The sequence below is a fragment of the Gavialis gangeticus genome, unplaced genomic scaffold (assembly GCF_001723915.1).
Source record: "Gavialis gangeticus isolate Ggan-Ray unplaced genomic scaffold, GavGan_comp1, whole genome shotgun sequence".
In the NCBI taxonomy this organism is placed as follows: Eukaryota; Metazoa; Chordata; order Crocodylia; family Gavialidae; genus Gavialis; species Gavialis gangeticus.
Window position 1 is genome coordinate 3,823,993 of NW_017729003.1, and position 23,289 is coordinate 3,847,281.

At 40.6% G+C, this 23,289-nt stretch overlaps 1 protein-coding gene across 4 annotated transcripts in view; it reads right to left on the reverse strand.

Annotated features, from left to right (window-relative positions):
* PCDH15 (protocadherin related 15) overlaps positions 1-23,289 on the reverse strand; it is a 1,188,119-nt gene that overhangs the window by 293,663 nt on the left and 871,167 nt on the right. For all 4 annotated transcript variants that reach the window (XM_019507771.1, XM_019507770.1, XM_019507773.1 and 1 more), the window contains one exon: positions 2,432-2,548. In XM_019507771.1, coding sequence (XP_019363316.1) covers positions 2,432-2,548 — 117 coding nt within the window. The remainder of the gene's footprint in view (positions 1-2,431; positions 2,549-23,289) is intronic.

A 23,289-nucleotide genomic window follows, 5' to 3' on the forward strand; every position in this document is an offset into this window, starting at 1 on the left:
GGTTTAGGGTCGCGTTTTAGCCAGGAGGCTTTGTTTGAGTTATAGCCGGGTGGTGTGTTATTCTGTTTGTTTGTTGTTTGTTATTATACCAGAGGACTGGGTGAGGCTATAAGGGGTTGGAGGAGGCCTCATAGGAACTCACCAGTAGTGTGGGGGGGGTTTCTGGTGCCAGAGAGGGCACCGCCGTCTGGATTGAGGGCCAGGTAAGGCCGAGGCCGCCTGAGCCCAATAGGGATTATAGACCCGAGAAGGGGGTCTGGGGGCCAGGCACAGCTAGGGCCACCTGAGCCCCAATTGGGAGGAGCACCAGGGTGGGCACCGGCAAGAAGCCCTGAGGGTGCTTGCGTTAAGCCCCAGAGAGGGCGAGCGCACAGGGAGAAGCCCAGGGAGGGCGAGCACAGAGAAAAGGCCCCAGAGCGGGCAGCAGCCATGGAAGAAGCCAGGAAGCACCCGTGAGGATGCATAGGCATGTAGCCCAGGGAGGGCGCACAAGACAGAAGGTCCCTGTGTGGGCTCGGCCTGGAGAGGCCTGGGAGCGTCTGCGGGGGGCACGGACAGCTCTAAGGAAGGAGAGGCCAGACAGCGTCCGTGAGGACGCAGGCCACTTAAGAAACTGACTTCACAATGTCCAGTACATCTGAGAGGCTTGGGGGCATGGTATAAGGGGTGGTAGGAGCCATGCATAGCCCTGGGGCGGGAGTGCCCCGAACCATCTGTAGACGGGGTACTGGCGGGAGTACGCCAGGGATACCATGCCAAGGAGGATAAGAGGCAGCCTCCCTTAACTCTTATCATCAAAGACATGGTGGGCGAGAACGAGGGTGCGTGATCGCCAACTTGGCACGGTAGGGGGTGCCAGGAGAGATCATGGCTGCTCCTGGGACCCTGCCCCGTGACACCAAGATGATACATCCCCTCTTCAACCCTCCTACACAATGATGGCAGATTAAAGTTTTATGTCTAGGAGGACACACTGGGTATTTATACATGTGTTCTGGGAGGCATGAGGGAGCACTTTAATTAGTGCAGCTCTGAGAGCCGTGCTAATTATAAGTCCCCACACCAAAAAATGGCAGTGCCATGCTTTGAACTAAAGCTCATTGAATGAACTTTCAAGTGCCCTGTCGCTATATTCAGCACGGGGATGCTGATACACATGATACTGGAGGCTGCTGGAGCACATTCATGTCCATGCTCCAGCAGACTCAATTAACTGCATGTCAGAGCAGGCTCTCTGCATGTGTATAGGAGCCCATTGAGCCTGTTTTTCCTTATGTTCTGTACGTTACCAAAACCAGTTATGAAATTCACTAAATAATTTATAGTTACAATGAATAATAAATTAAAAATTATTGATAGTATTGACTTGAATATTTGTATTACTCTCTTAATATTTCTTATAGAATGAGCCATATCTTCTTATACATTTGTTTATTTCAATTGACTGCAATGATGCTGTGCTGATTTAAACCAGTTACTTATTAGAACACTTTAACGAAAGGATTGAATGATCAGGATGCATTCACAATGTGATGGAAATAAATACAGCCATAGAATTTCAATTTTTCTCATTTTTAAATCATTATGTACTGCTATAGTTAATCTTTTTAAGAACTTTGTTGAAACATTACCATTCACTTTTTATTTTCAACACACACTCTCAGAACACCTTTTCCTGAGGAATTATGGTTTATTCTCCTCTTCTCCTTAATATTCCAAAAATTAACTATTAAAATTAAACTGTCCTCAAAACATCTTTGCCTTTTTTGTCCTTAGCGTACCATTTGGTCATCACTGTTCATCAACTTCAATTACAAAAATAGATATTTCCATTCAGAACAGCTAATAAGTAAAGAAAATATGGAGAATACTATCAATCAAATGCTTCATTAGGAAATGGTGATAAAAGCCAGTGGCAGCAATATATTTTATCTTCAAATCAGCCACACACAGTTCAAATACTGCATGTCCAATAATAGCTATTAATGAGTCATGCTGTTGTGTAAAACACTACTATGACTCTTAGATTGGAAACTCACAATGACTGCACATCAAGAAAACGACAACCTTGCAAACTTCCATTTTGTTTTCTTTACAGGTCATAGAGCTGTTCCAAATTCAGACAGTCGTGGTCTTGCTTCCTGCCTAGTCCTGTTTATCATCTGCTCTCTGAAACCTGATAAAGAACTTTATGAAATTTTCTTGTAGAAAAGAAGCTGTATCATTGATTTTCCAGCTTCAGGAATAATCATCTGAAATACAGCCTACATCTACGATGACAAAGGACAAGCTGGCATAAAAATGTATGTGAACTACTGCTGCATGAAATTCATAATAATCACCTCTGTTGTTGAGAGGGTTAGGTCACTTATGAGGATTAAAGGTTTTTCCCTCTTAGGTGCAAGTGTATTAATAGAACCTTCTGGCTTACCGGAGGATCTTGATCCTCAGCCGAAACTGTAGCGATAACAGTGCCTTTGACTGCATCAGGAGCAACCATTCCTCTGTAGAGAGCTTTACTAAATACTGGGGAGTAATCATTCATATCCTGCAAAACATAATTAAGAGTTTTAGTTCAGAAGTTAAATGAGATTATGAACACATACACAATTGTTCTTTCAAACTATACCCATTCACTCCTTTCCCATTAGAGAACCCATTTGCCACTGTCAGCCTCTCTGTACCTTCAATTCTATTACCATCACACAAGACTGGCACCCAAGAGGAAGATGCCAAATTTTCAATACAATATTAATGTATGAGAGATCAACAGAAAGTAATTCTGCTTCAGAAAACAGTCTGCCACCCAAATAAATAAAGCTTCTAGGGACTCAAGAGATTCTCATGACACGTTGCTTCTCAAGCAATGTTCCACAATATGTTTTTGTTAATTTGTTACATTGGATGAGCATTCTGTTTCCTGAAAATGTTAGTTGCTCTTTTATATGTGACAAAAAAGATGAAAATAGAGTATTATCTTACTATAAAAAAAACTTATGTTGGCTTAAGATTGTGCTTTTTTTTTTATACTGAGGCATGTTTTATCAATGAGACATTTTTACTCGAACTGTATTTTCTAAGCAGAGGTAAATTTCAGAGAGGAAGGCAGCACAAAGAATATTATACAATAATACTAAGCAACTCTACCCAGACAAAAGACTAGTATCAACTGCCCCATCAAGAATCAAATCTATTTGGGATCTTTTTTTCACACATTCATAAAAACAACCATCTATCTTAATAGTGGACCTTAACCTGAAATGAGTTTTTGGTGGTAAATTTCCTCAGGATATGATCTACTGCATGTTTAGCAGCACATAAAATTAACACACAAACAGGGTACTTACAAGCTTTACATTTTAGATTGCCCTAACTGAGTTTAGAGCAATCTAAATGGCTGAGTGGGAAAGCATTCATAGGGCTTAAATCAACTGAAAAATGGTGCACTTGATCTACAGTTAGTTCACCTCAGAAGTGAATTAATGTCAGATCAGCCTGGGTTAAACAGACTGAAGATGTGTTAACCTGGCCTAACTAATGCCTGCAGAGCCTGCGAACTGGAAAAGGTCATCCACTTGCTGCAGCCCTCTCCCCCACAGACCTACCAACCCTGGAACAACCAGACTCCACAATCCCGTCAGCCCCTCACTCCCACCAACTTACTTATCTCAGGCTGCCGATACAAATGTGAGCATGTGGCACAACCTGACTCAGGTTTAGGTTGGTTGGATGCAAGCCACAAAACTTAAGTCAGGTAATATGAACACTTGTACACCCCCCACCCCCGTGGTTTATAGTTTTCTTGTAATCTTTTGTTTCCTGCTTCATCTATATACTATTTTCATATTTGAATCCTAATAAAAAAAATTACTTATTTTTGTAATTCTGGGTACCAGAGTTCATCTTCTCTGGTTTCTAAAAAAGTGCAGCAAAAATAAAAAAGGATCCAGATGTTCTAAAACAGACACTCAGTAGAAAGGAGCATCTTCATTAATCCACAGAGAAAAGCAGCCATGCATTTATTTATTTTACTTAGTTATTTTTTAAAATGTAGAGTAGATGACTACTATTAAAGGAGAATAGGTGCCACTTATTGGATAAAACCACATAATAAATTTGTGCAATGAAATCGTGCAAATTGATTGCTGTACAGTACTGCTGTTAAAGGTATTCACTTTGCTGGTATGCACTGATTCGGTTGCATTGGAGAGAATACTTTCCTATGTGGGAACAAAATAGATACTATAAAAACAATTACCTATACCTCATTAACCAGCAAAAACAGCTGCATTATATTCAACTTGTCAAAAGAGGGAGTAGTACTAATGAAGAATGTCTTGCATTTGAAAGTTTGTCTAACTCTATCCCAACTATGCAGTCAGTCCAATACCAGATATCACCCTAATAAATCCTTGCTTAGTACTAAACAACAAGGCATTACAGAATGAAGACATTATCATTATCATCTATGGAAATTGTACATAATTCCAACAACTGATTTTCTCTAGGTTTTAGAACCGCCATTCTGTCTAAAGATTTTAAAACATAATCAGATAATTGAAATAAAATTAAAAAGTTTAGACTTTTAGTCAGTCACAATCTAATGTAGTCATTTGCATGCAGGTGAATACATTGCTGAGAAACTGAAATTAAAATAGAATAAAATTTTTAATTTGATTGATTTATTTCACATATTTTGGTTGTTAAGTCTTAAATTGACTTATTTGCAAGTTGTACAGTTTGTGTCATCTAATTATCTAAATTCAAGGACTAATTTTTATAAATAAATCATATTTCTGAAAATCAAATTTTCAAAAAAATCAAACACTCTGGCTGGGGTTTCCCAAAGCACTTATCCTTGGAGATACATATGACTGGTCAGAAAACTAAGGTTTCAAAGCAACCAATTGTAAGCTATTACATTTGGACTCTAATCATCTTCCATCCCATTGGAAAAAGGTACAGGATTTAAAGTTGATATTCTCACTTATTTTGGTAAATGCAAACAAAGCAGCTACAGATACTAACTGACAGAATAAAGGACCAGTATACTTAAAAATATTTTGGAGCTGATGTTTTTCACTATATAGTATGATATATATTTTTTCATTATATTGTTATATCTCTGGTTCTCAACATTTTCCACATTATGACCCATATCCAACATTCGGATTCCTTTCCCATTTATCATTATAAGGAGGTGGGGTGGTCATGACTCTGATATATACCTTCAGTCCCGATATTGAGGATCACTGCTCGTAGCCATGCTAGTAAAAGTCCATAAGATAATGGAAAATATGTGAGGATGCCCAGAGAATGTCATCATATTGTAAATTGATGGGAAATTCAATGGACAAAGATTAATTTTAAGCTCAGATCTTTCAACTGTATGCATAAACCCTGCTGTGGTGATAAGTTGTCTAGTCCAATTCAAAAATCTTAATTTTTAGTTGAGCCTCATTTCTCCCTCTAATATTACAGAGCAGTTTGGAATCGAATCATAATCTAGGTATAAGCACAAGAATTGTTCCTGAAATTGTGTGCAAAATGGCAAGCTCTTTTTTGAAATGTAGGACAATCAATTGTTTGTTGTTGTCATGGCTATTAAAATATGACTTGCTAGGCTCTTAAAATATGTCTTCTTAGGCTATTAAAAATATAGGTAAATAATTATCTGTACCATGCAGCAAAATTTTCAAAGGATCCTAAAGTTAAGTCTTCTAATCCTCCAGTTTCTTAACAATTTAAGTGGGAGCTAGTAGGTTTTTAACAGTGTTGAAACTGGTTCACTTGTGTGTAAGCTTTAATCAGTATTCAGATGTTTAATGAGTCTAATTTGTCGGAAGTCCCAAGCTTTAGGTTTCACATCCTTGATTTGTACTGAATTTCATTGTGTTCAAGTTATATTAATGAAGTTTTTTCATTTATTCTTTTATTTTGCTGAAAAATGTTCAAGGCAAAGTAAAACTAAATCATTTTAAAAAATGCTTCTTTACACCCACTCGCTTGGGGAACTCTGTATCTTACTGAAACTGCACATAATTTCTTCAGAATACCATAATCTGGGTTAGGACCTGACTTTAACAGTACATTTTGTTAAAATGGAAAAATTAAACATAAGACAGGCTAACTTACTTTCACCTCTGTGATTTAAGCTAATAATAATTACAACAATAACAATAATAATCCCCTGAAAGATTCTAAGTGCAGTTATAACTAACTGTTGTGAGAAAAATATTTGGTGAAATTTAATTTGTTACTAAATCTTTTTCACTTTGTGTATTTATGCAACCTAATTTCATTAATATTCTTACTCTTTACTGGCAGTCGCATAAGGCAAGATGAAGAAACTTTAATTATATTAATGTTAATTACTCCTTGCAAAAAGATCAAGACAGTCATCCACTGAATGCAAACATAAGTCGTTTCTGCATTCACTGTGTATTTGTCTGTTGTTTAGTGAATATGAATAGATTACAAGTGACAATGGGGGTGAGAAGGTCAACATTTCAAATAAAGCTGCTTTCTGAAGAAAGGAAAGAACATCTTCATCATTTTGGAAGATAATTTTCATCATCAGATCTCTCACAAAATTCAAGCTTTTCTACTTCTATTAACTGTTTTATACAGGTTATAGATTTGGGACAGAATTTCAGACATTAAGTTATACTTTTTCATCTTAGAGTCTGAAATTCAAATTCTATCGATCTAATTAAACTGTTCTGAAACAATATTCAGGTACTGTAATACCATTACCTTTGATACTATGATAGGAGACTCTTGTATTTATTTCCAATTCATATTTGAAAAGATGCATTTCTCACCTAGCTCACAAGAGCCTATAGGCTAGGGATAGACATTCAAAAAGCCTGAGCCTGGATTTTTCCCATCGTTGCAGATTAGTCTAACCTGCCTAGGTTGAACCAGTTTCCAACTGACCAGACATTCTCTCTGGACTGAAGAAATGCAGGCACATTTCTAGCCTGCAGTGGCTCAGGCTAGAAGCCGGCAGGCACTAGAGCAGCCCTCCCTTCCCTGCCAATGCTGAGCTGAGGGGAGGGTGGCCAGGCCCCAGCAGGATGCTTTGATTAGGGAGGGGTGCCTCCCTCAGCAGGGAATTGATAACAGTGTTTATCACCCCATTAAGAAAACAAAGAGGCATTATCAGATACCTACTGATTCTGCCTTTGTTCTGCCACAGCATAGACCTTAGCCAGCATGTGGTCTGCTAGGTAGTGCTGAGGTGTTTGTAAGGCAGTAGGGACAGGAAGGGGAGAAGGGGAGCAGGCAGATGCCTGCAGTCTGGGCCGGAGCTGCAGCCAGGAAGCAGAGGGGAGGGGCCAGCCCTGCTATGGAGCAGAGAGCCCCACCCAGCCCAGAGAGCATGCTGGGATGCTGGGGGTGTCTGGTTCATCTTAAACCAGCAAGGGGTCTGGGACAGACATTGCATAAACTGGGTTGAGCCATATCAGTTAAGTCTGATACTACGATAGTACATTCAACCAGGTTTATCTCAAACCAGTTTCAGCCAGCATTCCCTCTAAGCTGCGTGGCATGCATAGCCATGCAGGCGTGCTCATGCCACGCACACCGCACAGCTTAGAGGGAATGCTGGTTTCAGCCATTTTCAAACTGGTTTATGCACACTGAATATCTGTTCTGTTACAGGTGTACACCAGTTTCTAATCACTTAAACCTGGTTATATGTAATGTCTGTCCTCAGCCATAGAGATTGTATCTTTGTGACTTGAAATTATATCCTGGTCATCTAAATTTTGTTTGTCTTTTTGCAGATCTAATTAGGAAAAATAATAATCTTCTCCTGCCCAAGTTTCTTTCTTTTTTTGTTGGACATTTGGCATTGTTCAGTGCCAAGATTGTGGAAAGGAAGCCAACTTTTGCATCATCTTCATCTGAACCTATACCCTCATGTAAGTTAGAGCAGCCCTGTGGCTATTTTCATTCCATAACTTTTTCCAGGGTGCTTTTGCATGTCATCTACTGCAATTTTTTTTTTTTTAACACCAGGTATTAAAAGCTGACTGTTATAGGCATATTCTACTATTTCTGAACTGGTTAGGACATTCATTTCTGCTTCTTTACACTGAAGTTTTATAAAAGACAGAAGAAATTGGGGCTCACTGTGGAATTGCACTGATTAATTTTGGCATTCCAGATGTCCCCTGCAACTACTGCTTTACTGCAACTCCCCAGAAACATATAATTAAAAGGACAAAATAATTCAGATAAATTAAAACTGGACCCAAACCTGAAATCAAGCCCAGCTTAATCTTCTTATTTGGGGGATGAGGGGATTTGGAAAAATCATGAGGGAGAACTGGAAGGCAGCATCCAGTGGAACAGTTTAGTTTTTCCTCATGAACTTCCATTTTCTAGGTCTCTGCAATTTAATTTCAGCCAATACCAGAAACATGAATGACAAAGTGCCAGTAAAAGCTGCTTGTTTCTGACTGAACCAGAAGTGTACAGTACTAGAAACCTCACCAACTTCAGAGATGCCCCCCACTCCCATTGTAAAATTTACAGCCTTAAGTAGTTTTGGCAAGCACACAGAATGTTCTTCTTCCAAAGCGAATCTTTGGAATTTTTGAGGTGCACTAATTTGCATTATACCCTGGATTGCATTTTGGTCAAATAAAATCCAGAACAGAATTTCTCACTGTTCAAGGCTGTGCCTTTGCAGACACCAGTAAAAAGATTTATAATCTTGTTTCCTTCAAAAACCATCGGGAAATTGGCCAGATCAAAGTCTGACACAAAGCAAGTCCAAACTCCTGACCGGACAATACTCATTCATTTAGTTGTGGCCTTCAAAATTATGTTTGATGTATATAGTTGTCAGTGCCTCTTGTAACTGCATTTCCCTTGCAACAAATGTGACATGATGAGATATGTCACATCTTTTCAAAAGAACAGATGTTAAATATTCTTTAGTGACTAATATTTATACTCTTAGAAAGGAGAGGCTAAATTATAAACTTCACTGCATAAAACTTGGCAAGAAATAACAATATATTTGATTATTGATTGTGGTATGAGAGTGCTGGTTGGTTTGTTCAATTATTTGATCACAACTTCTGTATCAAGAAGAAGAAATGGAAGCAATCCCTCACCCATCCCATCTCTTCATTTCTACTCTGTTCTCTCAATTGCATTTTGTGTTGCTAGCTTTTTTAAAATCTCTCAGCTAGCAAGGGGATCTCCACAGGATGTTAGGTTGGGCATAAAAAAAAAACAAGGACTTGGCTGTAGGGAAATGGAGACAGATGCAAAAATGATTTTGGGTAGGAAATATGAGGCTACTATCTTGTAGTGCTCAATAAAGGGAGGAAAGGCAAAAGCTAGGAATAAGGCAGGGATACAGATACTGAAGCAATGTAAGAGAGATTATTTTAAAAAGTCCTTAACTGTTCCTTAGTGAATTGCCCTGGAACTACAGGAAAAATATAAGGTTACTTTCCTAATCATTTTCATCTATTGAAGAACTGTTTTCACTCTACTCCAGAGCTGGCCTCCAGCCCACTGCAAATTTCTCAGTGTCCTCTCCTTACATCATAGTAAAGTCCTGGAAACAAGGGTTGTCTCCTCACTGTACCACAGTTAGAAGCTCTACCCTATTAGCCAGCTTCTTCAGGAGATGCCACCCCCTAAGTCTACTACCAAATTTGGTTAATCAGGGAATTGGACTCCCATGGAATGAATATTTGCACTGGACACCTGCTTTCAGGGAGCATCAACAATTACCTTGGTTGCTAATCCAGGCTCAGGCATGAAGGACAGGGCTTATATCTTTTTCCAGGTACAAAAATGTCAACTGCTTTTTTAATCTCCACTGCTTCCTGCATACCCATGAGCCAAACTGATGCCTCTTTGCCCCAACCATCCTGCTTAATTGCCTTCTCCAAGACCTCATGGATGGAAGGGCATTTAAAGGATTGTCCTATCCTTTTCATACACCAGTACAGACAAAGCCTTTCAGTCTGCAAGGGGTGCAGAATGATGAACACAAGTATGAATGAATTTTAAATGGAATGGGTTAAAAGAGAACCAGTAGTTTATGCCTTTACTGAAAGCCACATCCTAAAATCACTATAGGCATCTAACTGGATATGACACGAGTTGTGTGTTTAAGTCCAAAATTACTATTCAGCATCAGCACTGTACTTGTACTCTGTTGCCACTCAAGCAGAAGTGACTAACTTTTACAGGCACCTTTTTGTTCTACTTGAAAATTGCCTAGACAATTAGAGGTACGTTTCTGCACATGCCCAGAACTGTCATTATTTTCACAGGGCTGAGCAGCTCAGCACCTCCCCCTATGCCAATAACCAATTGTGACTCAAAAGCCTGGCTCTCCTCCACCTAAATCCCCTAGGAGACTCATTTTCAGACCACATCAAACACACACTGAAGACACTAGGTTTCTCACAAAATGCAGATACAAGCACCATTTATTTTAAAATTAAGGTGCTGGTATTTCCCCTTTCTTTTACATATAGGCTAATGGTTAAGAAATTTGACCGGAAGGAAACATAGGTTCAGTTTTTTCCTCTGGGCATATTTAAGCCCATGTCTCCCACCTTCCTGGAGAGTGCTCTAACAACCAAGGTATGTGCTATTCTCAAAAAGGGCATTCTTTATGCCCCTTGTTAAAGCTGTGGCATTCTTCAGAAATGAACATGAGGATTCCTTGACACGTGAAGGTAATGATGTAATGAGATCCAATGCATGATCCACACAATTGTGCCTCCTGCAATGTCAGACATGCATGGCAGGAGGCACAATTGTGTGGATTGTATATTAGATCCCATTGCTTCTTACTGCCTGCACAGGGAGAGACCAATCCTGGGCTCCCCCTGCACTGGCAAGAAGCAAGTTCCCCTGGTTGGGAGCCTGTGTGTTCCCCTGACTAGGAGCTCATGTGCTCCCACAGCTGCAAGCCCCATCAGCTGACCCAGGCTCCAGGCTATGAGGGCCCTCTGAGTTCATCATGGCAGGGAGACCACAGGTGCTGTGATCTCCCAGGTGCTGGGGGGTTTCATGCATCCTTATAGCTGTGGGTCTGCAGTTGCTGCAATCTCCCAGCTGTGGGGCTGCATAGGACTCCCCCCCACACACTCAGCTGGAAGCTCTGTTATCTGAGTGCTGCCAGGGTTGGGGGTGCACATGGACCCTCCAGATGGGAGCTTCAATCACACATACAGGGCCCCCTGGACACAATTACTTGCATGATAGGAAGCAGCTAAAAAGTAATTTGACATTGTGAGAATGAACTTTGTTGCTTATTCCATTTTTTCATGCCATTAATTGACTGAACTTGTGGCTGGGTGACCACTTAAGGCAGAGGCGGACAATTATTTCAGGTGGAGGGCCACTTAATGAGTTTTGGCAAGCTTTCAAGGGCCGCAAGGGCAGCCCCGACCCTTGACAGGTGCCCTGCCTCCTGGTTTCCATCTTGGGACTGGACATCCTACCCCCTAACCCTGACCTTTGCCACTAGAAGTCCCTCCCTCTGGCCCCAGAAGTAGTCCTTTTTGGGAAGGGAGTTTGCCATCTTGGAAGTGGGGAAAAAATATAGACTAAAAATCAAACATTGACAATTACTTACTCTAATTTTATTTTTTTTAATATTTTTTTTCCTGATTTGTGTGCATTTGTGTGGTGTATATAGAGGTGATTGCAAAATAGATCAAAATGAAGTCTTATTCTTGTTTATTGTAGAGGAATGTGCAAGGGTGGGGGGTATGGAGGGGATGGTATGGGGTTTGTGGGAGGCTGTGGGCATGTGTGGATGTGCATGTACATGGGGTGTGAAGGAGGGTGTGTGGGTGTGTGAATGTGGGTAGGTACGTGGGGTTCTGGGGATGTGTGGATATGTGTGTGGGTGGATATGGGGTTTGTGGGGTGTGTGGAAGAGGAGGGTGGCTGGGGGAATCTGTGGAGCCCTCTTAGCTCACCCGACAGGGAGCCGTGCTCCCGAGCCGCATGCGGGCAGTCCGCGCGGATAGGCACGCTCTGTAAGGGCGCGCTGGCATTTGCACCAGTGTTCACATAAGGTGGGCATGAGGTAGCTGCCCAGAGCAGCACCTCCAGTGAGTAAAAGCAGCAGGTGCAGCTCTGTAGACATGGTGCAGACGCAGAGCACAGGTGCCAGGGGCCCTGCCCTGGCACGGCCACCTGCCATGGGCTCTTCTGAGGCCTCCACCCAGACGGAGCTCATGGCAGGGTTGGTGCCCCTTGCCCCATCTGTGGGGGGGGGGCTTGGTGGGGTCTGGTGGTCCCCTTGCCTGTCCCTCCTGTGCATGACTTGGGGCCCTGGAGGAGCAGGTGAGGGAGCTCCAAGCTGAGGTGAGCAGGCTGAGGGGGATCAGGGATGCAGAGGATGAAATTGATGCCTATTTCTGTTCTCTGCAGACCTGGTCACCCACTGGACAGCCCCCACAGGAGACACGTCCAATGCAGGAGTGGCAAAAGGTGTCCAAATCCAGAGTTGCTAGGTCTAGAGTGGTGGAAGCTCCCCAGGTTCACCTGGGGAACAGGTTCGACACCCTGGCAGCTATGATGAAGAAAGACAGTGAAATTGCCTCCAGTAGGGACGATGCCACTCCCCACATGATAAAGAATGGGCAGAGAGCGAACAGCGGCAGGAAGAAACGCTGGGTCCTCGTCATCGGAGACTGCATCCTACGAGGACTAGAAGGTCCCATCTATTGGCCTGACCCCATGACGTGAGAGGTCTGCTTCATGCCTGGGGCTCAGGTTAGAGATATCACGGAAAGGATCCCAGCCTACATCCAACCTGCAGACCAGTACCCCATGGTTGTCATCCACATGGGGACGAATGATGTGGCCAGGGGCAACCCTGATCGCATTATGAAGGATTTCAAAGCTCTGGGGGACAAGCTGAAGGAGACGGGGGTGCAGGTGGTATTCTCCTCTCTTCTTCCAGTGAGTAGGCGGGGACAGTGACACGAGGCCTGCATTGGCGAAGTCAACCGGCGCTTATGCAGTTGGTGCCGCCAGGCAGGCCTTGGGTTCCTTGATAATGACCCATGCTTTTGGGTGAGGGACTTGCTAGGGTGGGATGGGCTTCACCTCTCTCCTAAAGGCAAGCGTGTCTTCTCTTCCAGGTTGGCTGATCTCGTACGGCGAGCTTTAAACTAGCATCGCCAGGGGAGGGGGCCGCAGGAAGATGAGGAGACACCACCTGAGCAAGACACGTGACAAATGCCAGAAGTGCCCAGGTAAGAAACAAGGATCCAAACAGTCTCCCAAATCAGGGGTGGCACATGCAGCTAGGCAAGCCTTAAATGCCTATACACCAGTGCTCGTAGTATGGGGAACAAACAGGAAGAACTCGCCCTCAGAATAGCTAGTTCAGACCCAGACATAATACGTCTTACAGAAACTTGGTGGGATTCATCCCATGACTGGGCAGTTAGCATTAGGAGCTATAGGCTTTACAGGTGGGATAGAGAAGGAAGGAAAGCTGGGGGTGTGGCGCTCTATGTCAAGGAGCAATACCCATCCTCTGCCAGCAAAATGGGGTTAGAGGGGCAAGCTGAAGTGCTCTGGGTCAAGATACAAGGGGGCCATGGGGAGAGGGATCTAATGCTGGGGGTCTACTACAGACCCCCCAACCAAGGGGAGGAGCAGGACCAGGAAATTTTGGGCCAGCTTGCAGAGGCATTTAAGGCAAAGGATGTAGTTGTCATGGGTGATTTAAATTACCCGGACATCTGCTGGGAAGAACAGTCAGCCAGGTCGGACCATTCCAGGAGGTTCCTGGCCGAGATACAGGACCTCCACTTAATTCAGGAGGTGCACAATCCTACCAGAAGAAATGCCCTGTTGGACCTGGTCCTGGCCACAGGCAACGACCTGGTAAGGGGCCTCCAGGTCCTTGACCACCTGGGTGATAGCGATCATCACTCGCTGGAATTCACCATCCAGCGCAGGGTGTCAAGGTCCTGCAGCAAGGCGGTAGCCCTAGACTTCAAGAGGGCCAACTTCAACGAGTTGAGATTAGTAGGAGAGGCACTGGGGTTCTCGAGAGCAAGGGAGCTCAGTGCCCAAGATAAGTGGTCATTCCTTAAGGAGACGAAGTACCCATTAAGCAGGTTGGTCTTTTCCTGAGTGTCAGTTATCAGCTGTCCCATTTGGTTCAGCATGGGTCCGATGTTACCTTTGCCTTTTTCCAACTCCCTACATATCTGAAAAAGTTCCTTGTTTTTACTTTGAAAAGAAAGCTACACCATGGAGTGATTATTTTTGCAAGAACAGTCAATGATGTTAACAGAGGTACACAGAAACATTTCAGTGCCTGCTTAAATTTTCTATACCTAATGCTATTCGTCCTTAACTTTGATGAACACAAGTGGGGAAAAAAACCCAACAAAAAACATTTAAAAGGAAAAGGTTTTTTGATGTCGAGTGGGAATTCACATTCGTTCAGTATGGAATGTCACCTATATTGGAAGTTGCTTGTTGAAAAACAGGGCAAAGCATATTCTGGAATTTTAAGTACAACACTGGACACTGGAACCAAGATCTTAAAAGAAAGGGTTTGTAAATTAGGTGAGGTTAGTTTTAGGTACAGCATAAGAAAGTACCCTGAATTTCAGGCTCAAGGGACCACTCGTTACATAGAGATATATGATATACAGTTTATTTCGAACAAACTCTCTAGCCACCCAGACCCAAACATAGAAATGCAAACAGACCAAAAAAGGAAGTATTAAGTACAACAGTAAAAAGTGGGATAAAATGCAATGTGGTTTTAGAGAACTAGATCACGCCAGATTAACCAGGCATATTCCCTGGCATTCTTCAATTCTGCAATATTTTTAGACAAGAAGAAGGCAATTGAGTCAATTTTAGTAAAACTTTTGATATGATATGCCATCACAAAGCATAGTTAAAATGGGAGAAGATACAGATTAGTGCAAGAATTAAAAGACAGACAAGGTAATAGCAACAGAAAAGATAGCAATGTATTGTACTAAAAGGGTAATCATTGAAAGGGAGGTTGTTGGAAGAATTTCTCAAAGATTTGTATTGGGACTCAGTGTTTTCAATATTCTAAGACAAATAAATAGGAGTCTGCTAATGAGATTTGCTGACCAGACAAAGCTGTTGTGGGGAGAGGGATGATCATCAATATAGATGGAGATCAGTCCTTATAGATCAATTCCGCAATATCTCACAACAGTTAACTGATTTCTTCACATAAATACGGGGTTGCTGTTAGTGAACAATCAAACACAGAATCAAATATGTAACTGGTTTTGTGTCACTGCTGAACCACCTCCACATCTTTTTGTCTTTCTTATTGACAGCGTAGTAAACAAGAAAGTATAAAAAAGGCACAAGGTTTTCTTTTCATCATAGCCCTGTTTTATGTCCTGTTTCTTGTTTTGCTTTGTTTCATAATGCTTGTATTGGATAGGACATGAAAGCAGCATGATAAGACTTTTTGCATTTTCCCCTCTGCAAAGAGCAAACATGCAGTTACGCAGAGTGCACTATTGAAAAAATGCTCATGTATTTCCATTTAGTAGAATGTACTGTAGCTGCCTCTGGAAATATACAAAGCAAATGAAGACTGATGAGTAAATCTGTGAAAATGTTTCTTCTGCTAACCTAGCTGTCATCTTAGCTCTAGTATGATCTGTTAGCTACCACTCAACTTCCATGCTCTTGACAAGACAAGCCATATTTATAGGATTTAAAGGAATCTTCTTTATAAAAGAAATTTATGTTGAGAGTACTACAAAGCTATGGGAATAAGCTTAACACAAAGGTCATCAAATTAGGAGACAAGCAGCCTGAGGTAGTATTGAAAAGAACAGAAAGGCTGATAACAGAAATCTGTGGAAATATTATTGAAAGAAAGTAAGACTATCACGAGCTAAAATGTATTCATAGTAAATAAGTAGCCATTAATGTGTGGACATTTGGGGAAAGATGATCTGGGACAAGGGAAGTTTGAGTGATGTGAATCCCAGCAGAAAATGTGTTTGCAAACCCAACTGAACTTGAAAGCTAGGGAGAGGAATGACACAAACTAGTGTGATTGAAAACCAGTTCAAATCTGTAACACAACAGAAGATCAGTACCCATACACCATTTTCAAAGGAGCTAAAACTGGTTTAAGATAAACCTGAATGGATGTAGTATCAGACTTAATTGATTTAGGTTAAATGAGTTTATTGAACTTCTGTTCTAGATTCCCTCCAGATTCAAGTTAACTCACAGTCCCCCAGCACCCCAGGATGCTTTGCACATCCTTGCATACCCTGCTCTCAGGGTGGGTGGGCTATCCTTGGCCCAAACTGCCTGCTCCAGCAGAGGAGGGAGGCATGCTCTAGTGCCAACCAGCTTCTGGCCTGGGCCACTGCAGGCATGTGGCTGCATTTCTAGCATCAAAAATGAATGCCTTGTCACTTGCTTATCAGTTCATTCTATGCATTTAAATTAACCTGAAAAGACTGAATTGATTCAGCCTTGGGCTTTTTGACTGTCTGTACTTAGCTTAAAAGTCTTTATTTGGACTATGGTGATACCAACCAGACCTCTCATAAATCTTCAAGAATGTCAATATATAATATGCAGGTATATAAAATAATCTCATCTTTCTCCTCCCTCATGAAACTGGGGAAGTAAACAGGTTTCAAAGAATTAGATCCTCCATGCTGGGCTGCATCTAAACTGTGTTCAGCATAAGTGGGCAGCTAGGAAAGATAGCTGTTAGACAATTATCTGTAGTAGTTCCTTTATCTTGAAATCCACTGGGAAATAAATTATATTGTGTCATAAATTAAGGCAGTCTCTGAGTTTCCCAAATTCATATGCCTACCTGTCTAAAGTCTTATGGGGTGGGGGGTGGATGGAGGGATGGAAAAGGAGTGTTCAGTAGATAGGGCATATATAACACACCAACTTTGTTCAAACTCTTAAACTGAGAGAGAAAATGGTGTAGGAATTGGTTCAACAATTTTACAACATTGTCGAACTCTTCAAGAAGGGGAAATTGGGGAAGATACTTCCCTTGCTGGTTAGGCTAATGCTACAGGTGCTTTCCTGAGCAGATGTAAAGTTATTGTAACGGGGACCTGATTATGATGTAGATACATATTCCCTTTTCTGTCAAGTAAACTGTGCCTTAAGAGTTCAATGGAGGCTAAGATCTTTTTTGGCAGGCAGGCCACAAGTTAACCCTGCAACCTCTAAAAGTGCCACTCTGAACCTCTTCCTTTGCCTGATCTGCTGCTTTGCCTTTGCCTCCCGACTAGAGGTGTGAATAGTATTTAAAAATTATCCATTTAACCCCCTCTAATTATATTGGTTAAATGGTTAACTGACAACACATTGTGGGAAGAGGTCACAGCCACCTGCCCGGAGCAGTGTGGGAAGCTGGGAGCTGCACACAGACTCTCTCAGACACAGCTGCAGCTGGGAGCCACTCCCCAAGGCCTTTGACAAGGGGGAAAGGAGGTGGTGACAAGCTCTGCCAGACAACACAGTCCATGTGAAGCTGCAGGTGGCAGCAGCAAGAGAGGGGCTTTCCCAGCCCACTGTAGCACAGGCATGCTGGGAGGGAGGGAGCTGATTAGCCATGAGTACTAGCCCCCTTTCACCCATCCCCTTCCTCTCTTCCTTGCTTCTCTCTCCCTCCCTCCCACCAGCCCTGCTGCCTTCCTATTCCTGAGGCACCACACCACTTCCCTTCCCCACTGGATTGTCTCCCATGCTAAAGGTTAACTGGTAATGCATTCCAGGTAAAAATATAGTTATCATTTAAATATTTAACCTTTCACATCCCTAACTCCCTGCTTTGTACTCCTTTCTTAACTCCTGCTCTGCTTTCTGCTTTGTCTGTTGCTGTATTGCCTGTCTCTTCTCCAATCTGCCACATGCCACACACACAGAGGATTTCATAGATTTCATAGACATTAGGGCTGGAAGGGACCTTGGAAGATCATTGAGTCCAGCCCCCTGCCCAAAAGGGCAGGAAGTCAACTGGGGTCATAGGATGCCTGTGCCACCAGTGCCACTCATACCATAGGTTAGCCATTCCTGAGCATAGTTTATATTTCTTAACAAATTCTTTTCAACTAATACCCGATGTATCAACTGATGTTCTGATCCTCTTTGTACTTTGGTTGATGCTAATCTAAATGAGTTTGGTGTTGCATATTTTACCAGAAAATTTTGTGAAATTTTATAAGGAACATTTAAACTCTTAACCAAAATTAAGTAATATATGTCTCATTGATGTTATTAATATACGTAACAGTGACAGTGACTTAAGCTGACACTTGAGTAATGCTTGCATAAATTTCTCCTCCATACAAATAATTTTATCTGCATAAAGGTGTGCCAATGCACTGTGAAATCAAACATTTTTCTCTTACCTCTCAGTGTACTAAAGGGCAGTCCTATCAAGTCAGTTTAAAAGTGCTATGTGATAAAGTCAGGGTTGTATCCTCTCTCCCAATAATTCATGACAGCCGTAATAATTCCATTTCTGGTGCTCCATTTATTTTACCTTATACAAATTATTATTCATTATTTTTAAAAGGAAAGTGAAATGCTTATTTTTTTCTACATGTATATTACCACAATATTTGAATTCTAGGCTTTGTAGGCAATAACCTGCAATAAAGAATACTAATTATTTTCTAAAGTACCTGCAAGTCTAAACACAGCAACATCTAGAGTCAAAAAACCTAATAAATAATTCTATGAGGAGGAATTCCTGTAAATAAAATACAACATAGTCAACATCGATTCTGTGAATTAGACAGACTGTTAACTGAATCATGTTGTTCAGAAGGTTTTTACCATCATCAACAGTGAACACTTCTAGAGGTATATAGTTGAGAAGTCTATATCAAATATGCTTTCATATTTATGGGGTTTTTGTCCAGGATGAAATGTCTATCCAAAAGTACTTTATAGCTCTGCAGAGGTCCGGTCAGTTCACACTGTTGTTATTATAAAACTCCTCATGATTTAAGCAATTGACTTTATCACTCATTAATCTCTAAAAAATATGCATCTTGATTTATAGGACTAAATGAAAAGGTTTGGGGGTTTATTTTAAAGCTTTAAAAATATTTCAGCTGTTTTTTGCTATGACTTGATTCTATGTTTTGAAAATTTTTTTTCCAGTCAACTATATCTTACTTGAAATCAGTAAGGCTTTACAATACACTAAACAAACGACAGCTCCTCCCCCCCGCCCCCTCCAGCATGAAAGAACAGCACCTGAGCTAATAAATGAGCATAAGGGTTTTACAATTTCTTTCTTTTTTCAGTCTGCTAGTTTTTATCAGATACAATAAATAGAAAAATACATTTTAAAGTGTTTCTTCCTTTAATTAACAGCAAATATTCACAGTACCATGTAGAGGGGAAATAAAAGTGTTGATGTTACTAAAAACATATGTGTGTGTTAGACTTCACAATGTTATATGTATTTAAGACTGTGCATATGTTTAACTAAAATTATCGCACACTTAATTTCCTGCAATTATTTACCCCTGCACACCTGTTACTTGAAATGACACATACATTAGAAGAGCTGGTGGCTTGCTATCCCAGTGACCTACAATTGTTTGAGAATTTCCATTATTCAGGAGTAGCATAACTTCCAAAAGGCAATTTGACACATTTCTAGTATGCCCATTAGGATCCTTATTCTATTGAAAGAAATAGTTATTTGATGGTCTCTGGCTGTTTATAGAATGATTATTTCAGGAAGTCCTTAACCCAAAGAAAGATGGGCTATTAGAACTATATTTTCAATCCCTTGTTTGAGTCAAAACATAACTGTTCTTCAATGGAATATGATGAAAATTTCTGTAATTGAAACAACAATAAAAATAGGCTCACAATTCTCTGTGCACCAGTTCAAAAAGGAAAAAAAATCAAGATACATCCTGCAAAATAAGCTTATATGGCTAGTAAAACAATAACAAAATGTTCATTTCTATCATCATGCCTTATTTCCCCTGTTATATAACATGTGTTTTAGGGTACAATTGAGTAGATCACTGCAAAAACAGAAAGCCCTAGGCCAACTTATTTCTTCCTCTATGGCCTACCTGTATTTTAAATATTCACAGGGTAACATTAGCGTTAGGAAGGTTGTTACTTCCCCTACAGTACTGAGGGGGTGTTTGGGTAGCCTTAGTACTATACAAACTAGTCAAGATGGAAAAGTAACATAAGGAAGGGAGGTTGGCACAAAAATTCAGGGACAAATTGTTATTCCCCAAATCACATATGGATCTTTGATTTACTCCTGACACAGAGGTCCTGGCTACAATCAAGCCCTTAGAATGTAACATTAGAAGGAATGCTCATCATCTTCTATTAAGTAAAAATATTGAATTAAGTGTGCTATTTCAATGTGATATGGAACAACTACAGTACTTCTAAAAAACCTTAAATGTATTCAACAGCATGGGTGTCATTAGACTAAAAAAATTAATCTTGTCACTGTTTTCCAGTGCATCTAGCTTCTTGATCAGCATATTTTAAATGATGTACTCTAATAAAATACATCACTGTATGACAGCTTTATATTACAAAACAATTGTATCAGCATTCTGCAAAGTTTGTTGCATACCCCAGGTTTCAAATAATATGGATAATTTGAAAAGGGGCTTGTTAGTATTTTACTAAGTTTTTTAAGTATTCTAAAGAACTAAAAATCCATTAAACTTTTTTTGCTAATTTAATTTGTTGTGCCAACCATTTTCTTTTATTTCCAAATTAAAGAAACACCACCGAGAGCTTTAACAAATGGAAAATATATAATAAAATGTTTATTGCTGCTTAGAGATGTCACATTTGCTTCTTTCACAAATGGTGAAAGAAGTTGAAAGTTATCATTGGACATTAAAGGGGATATTTTCCTATTTTGTGTTCCAAATTTAAATAGCACATTAATATTTTGGGAGACTTTATTAAATGAATTTGTAATGAGCCCTCCCTCAAATATGGGCAGGATGTATCAAAATTTATGTTTAAAAATCAAACAGAAATTGAATGTGATATACTGATCATTACATGGTAGCCTATCAGTAAGTCTTTAAAACACACCAACAGAAAGTAACATAACTAGGGCAGAGCAAGCAAGGTAGCCTCCCTGGGACCCAACTTGGTGGGAGAAGAGGAAGAAAAAACTGCTGCCACCATAGCCTCACAATCATGCTGGCAATATAGTGGCAGTCAGGAGTCACCTCTACCCTGGGGAGCCTGGCTGCATTGTTACTCCTTTGCCAATGGACATAATCAGGGGACATCTCATTGAAACAGTTCCAGAACTATGAAGGGACTTCCCTTGACCAATATAGAATAGATTTCAAGATTGAAACCATGTAACCTCAAATACCTTGAAAAACGTAAGGTACGGGAAAATGGCTACTGAAGAAGAATGGAGGAAGTGAGGGGGTGGGGAAGAGGGGGAAAGAGAAAAAGATTTGACCTGGTCTAAAGCCTCCTGCAGTTAATGAGATCTAAAATCTCTTCATTAGTTTCAATGGGTCTTGATTAGGCTTTTAAACGCATTATTAATTTTAACAACATACTTTAAGCCCATTTAAATTAATACTCTAATATAAACTTTTATATCAAATAGAGAAAGTTCATTTCTGTTTAACACCCATTCATAAAGCTTTATTGTAGAACTTTTCATTTTTGTCTAAATTGTCTTAACCAAATTTTAAATCTCATCATTTGTGCTTTGGTGTTTCATCTGATTTACTCTTCTAGTCCACCTGAAGTTTTGGCACTGATAATAGAAATGCTGTACCTGCTCCCAGTTCCACCTATACTTCAGTTGTTCCCTGTGACTCGTTTTCTTGATTGTTAAACTTGGTAGATCCTACACATTCTTTTGCACTGATGACATCCTGTCTATTGTCTTGCTGTAGGTTTGTTTGTAGGTTTGTTTTTAATATGGCTGTAATTTAGTAAAACATTAATTAAGAACAGCATGTTAGCAGAAGTGTAACTTTTACTGTGTGGTTACATCCTCAGAGATATTCATAGGATTTAAAGACATCTTTGAGGTTAAGGATATGCCAAAGCACTGTCACAAATGAGGATGGATGAATGTCATGCTTGCTTGCTTGCTTTTCCTGAATCAAGAACCAAGTATTTGGGGCCTGATTTTTCAGAAATGGCTCACCTGGAGATATAAGTGCTCAGCATTTTTGCAAGCCTTGCCTTCTTACTTGAGTGTACTTTGTTCAGCAAAATCCCTTATTCACAACAAAATATTGTTCTGGCCGGGCCCAAATGGCATGATAATCTTATCTTTGTTTCACTTAAATATCTGCCATGTCGTGCTGCACAGCCAGAAAAAGATAAAATGCATTCCCAGTAAAATTTCCCAGTAAAATTTATATAAACTTCAGTTGGCAGCTATATACTTAATTAAGAAACATTAACATAAGACCGAAAAGAAGTGAAATGTGGTAGGAGCTATAATGACTACCAACATTTCTATCACAGATATTCCCTAATGGAGTACTGCACACAGTTAATTTATTATCTAGAAAAGTCACTGTTATTGAGACACGAACAAGGATCTTTAGCTGTCAAACAAACTGTCTGCCCTTCAGATAAATGAGAAGTATTGTTAACCTTAACCAGCAGAGTCGCTTATAATTTGCCTTCACAATTCTATAGAGTGGCTTGCAGCAGCAATAAAATATACATTACTCACTTCTATGGAGGATCTCTCTGCTTTCAGTTATATCTAACTCTTCTTATTGGCTCCAAGGTTGCAGAACAAAAGCCTAAAACACTTAAACAAAATAATTTTCAACTGGGAGCTCACAATATTTTATTTCCTTTATAACCTCCATTTAAAAAAAAAATATTGGACAAAAACTAACTTTAAATTGGCATAGGCTAACACAGCCAAAAAGGGGTTAACCTAGGCTAATGAACACTTGCACGCATTCACAGCACAGCCACAAGCTTGGGAAAGCTCAGCCACTCACAACATGCCTGAAGTTGTGCCGTTTTAACAACATGCCCCAAGACGCCAGCTTGGCTCTTTTTATTACCTCAAACAGCACACCCTGAGATGAGGCATCTCTCCCAGACCTGCCAGCTTCCACTCCCACAGACCCACCTGCCCATTGGTGGACCTGCCAGACTCCCTTTTCCCTAAGCTTACCTCTGACTTCTTGTATGAATGCCTGCACACAGCAGAATTTTACTCAGGTTTAGAGAGCTGTCACA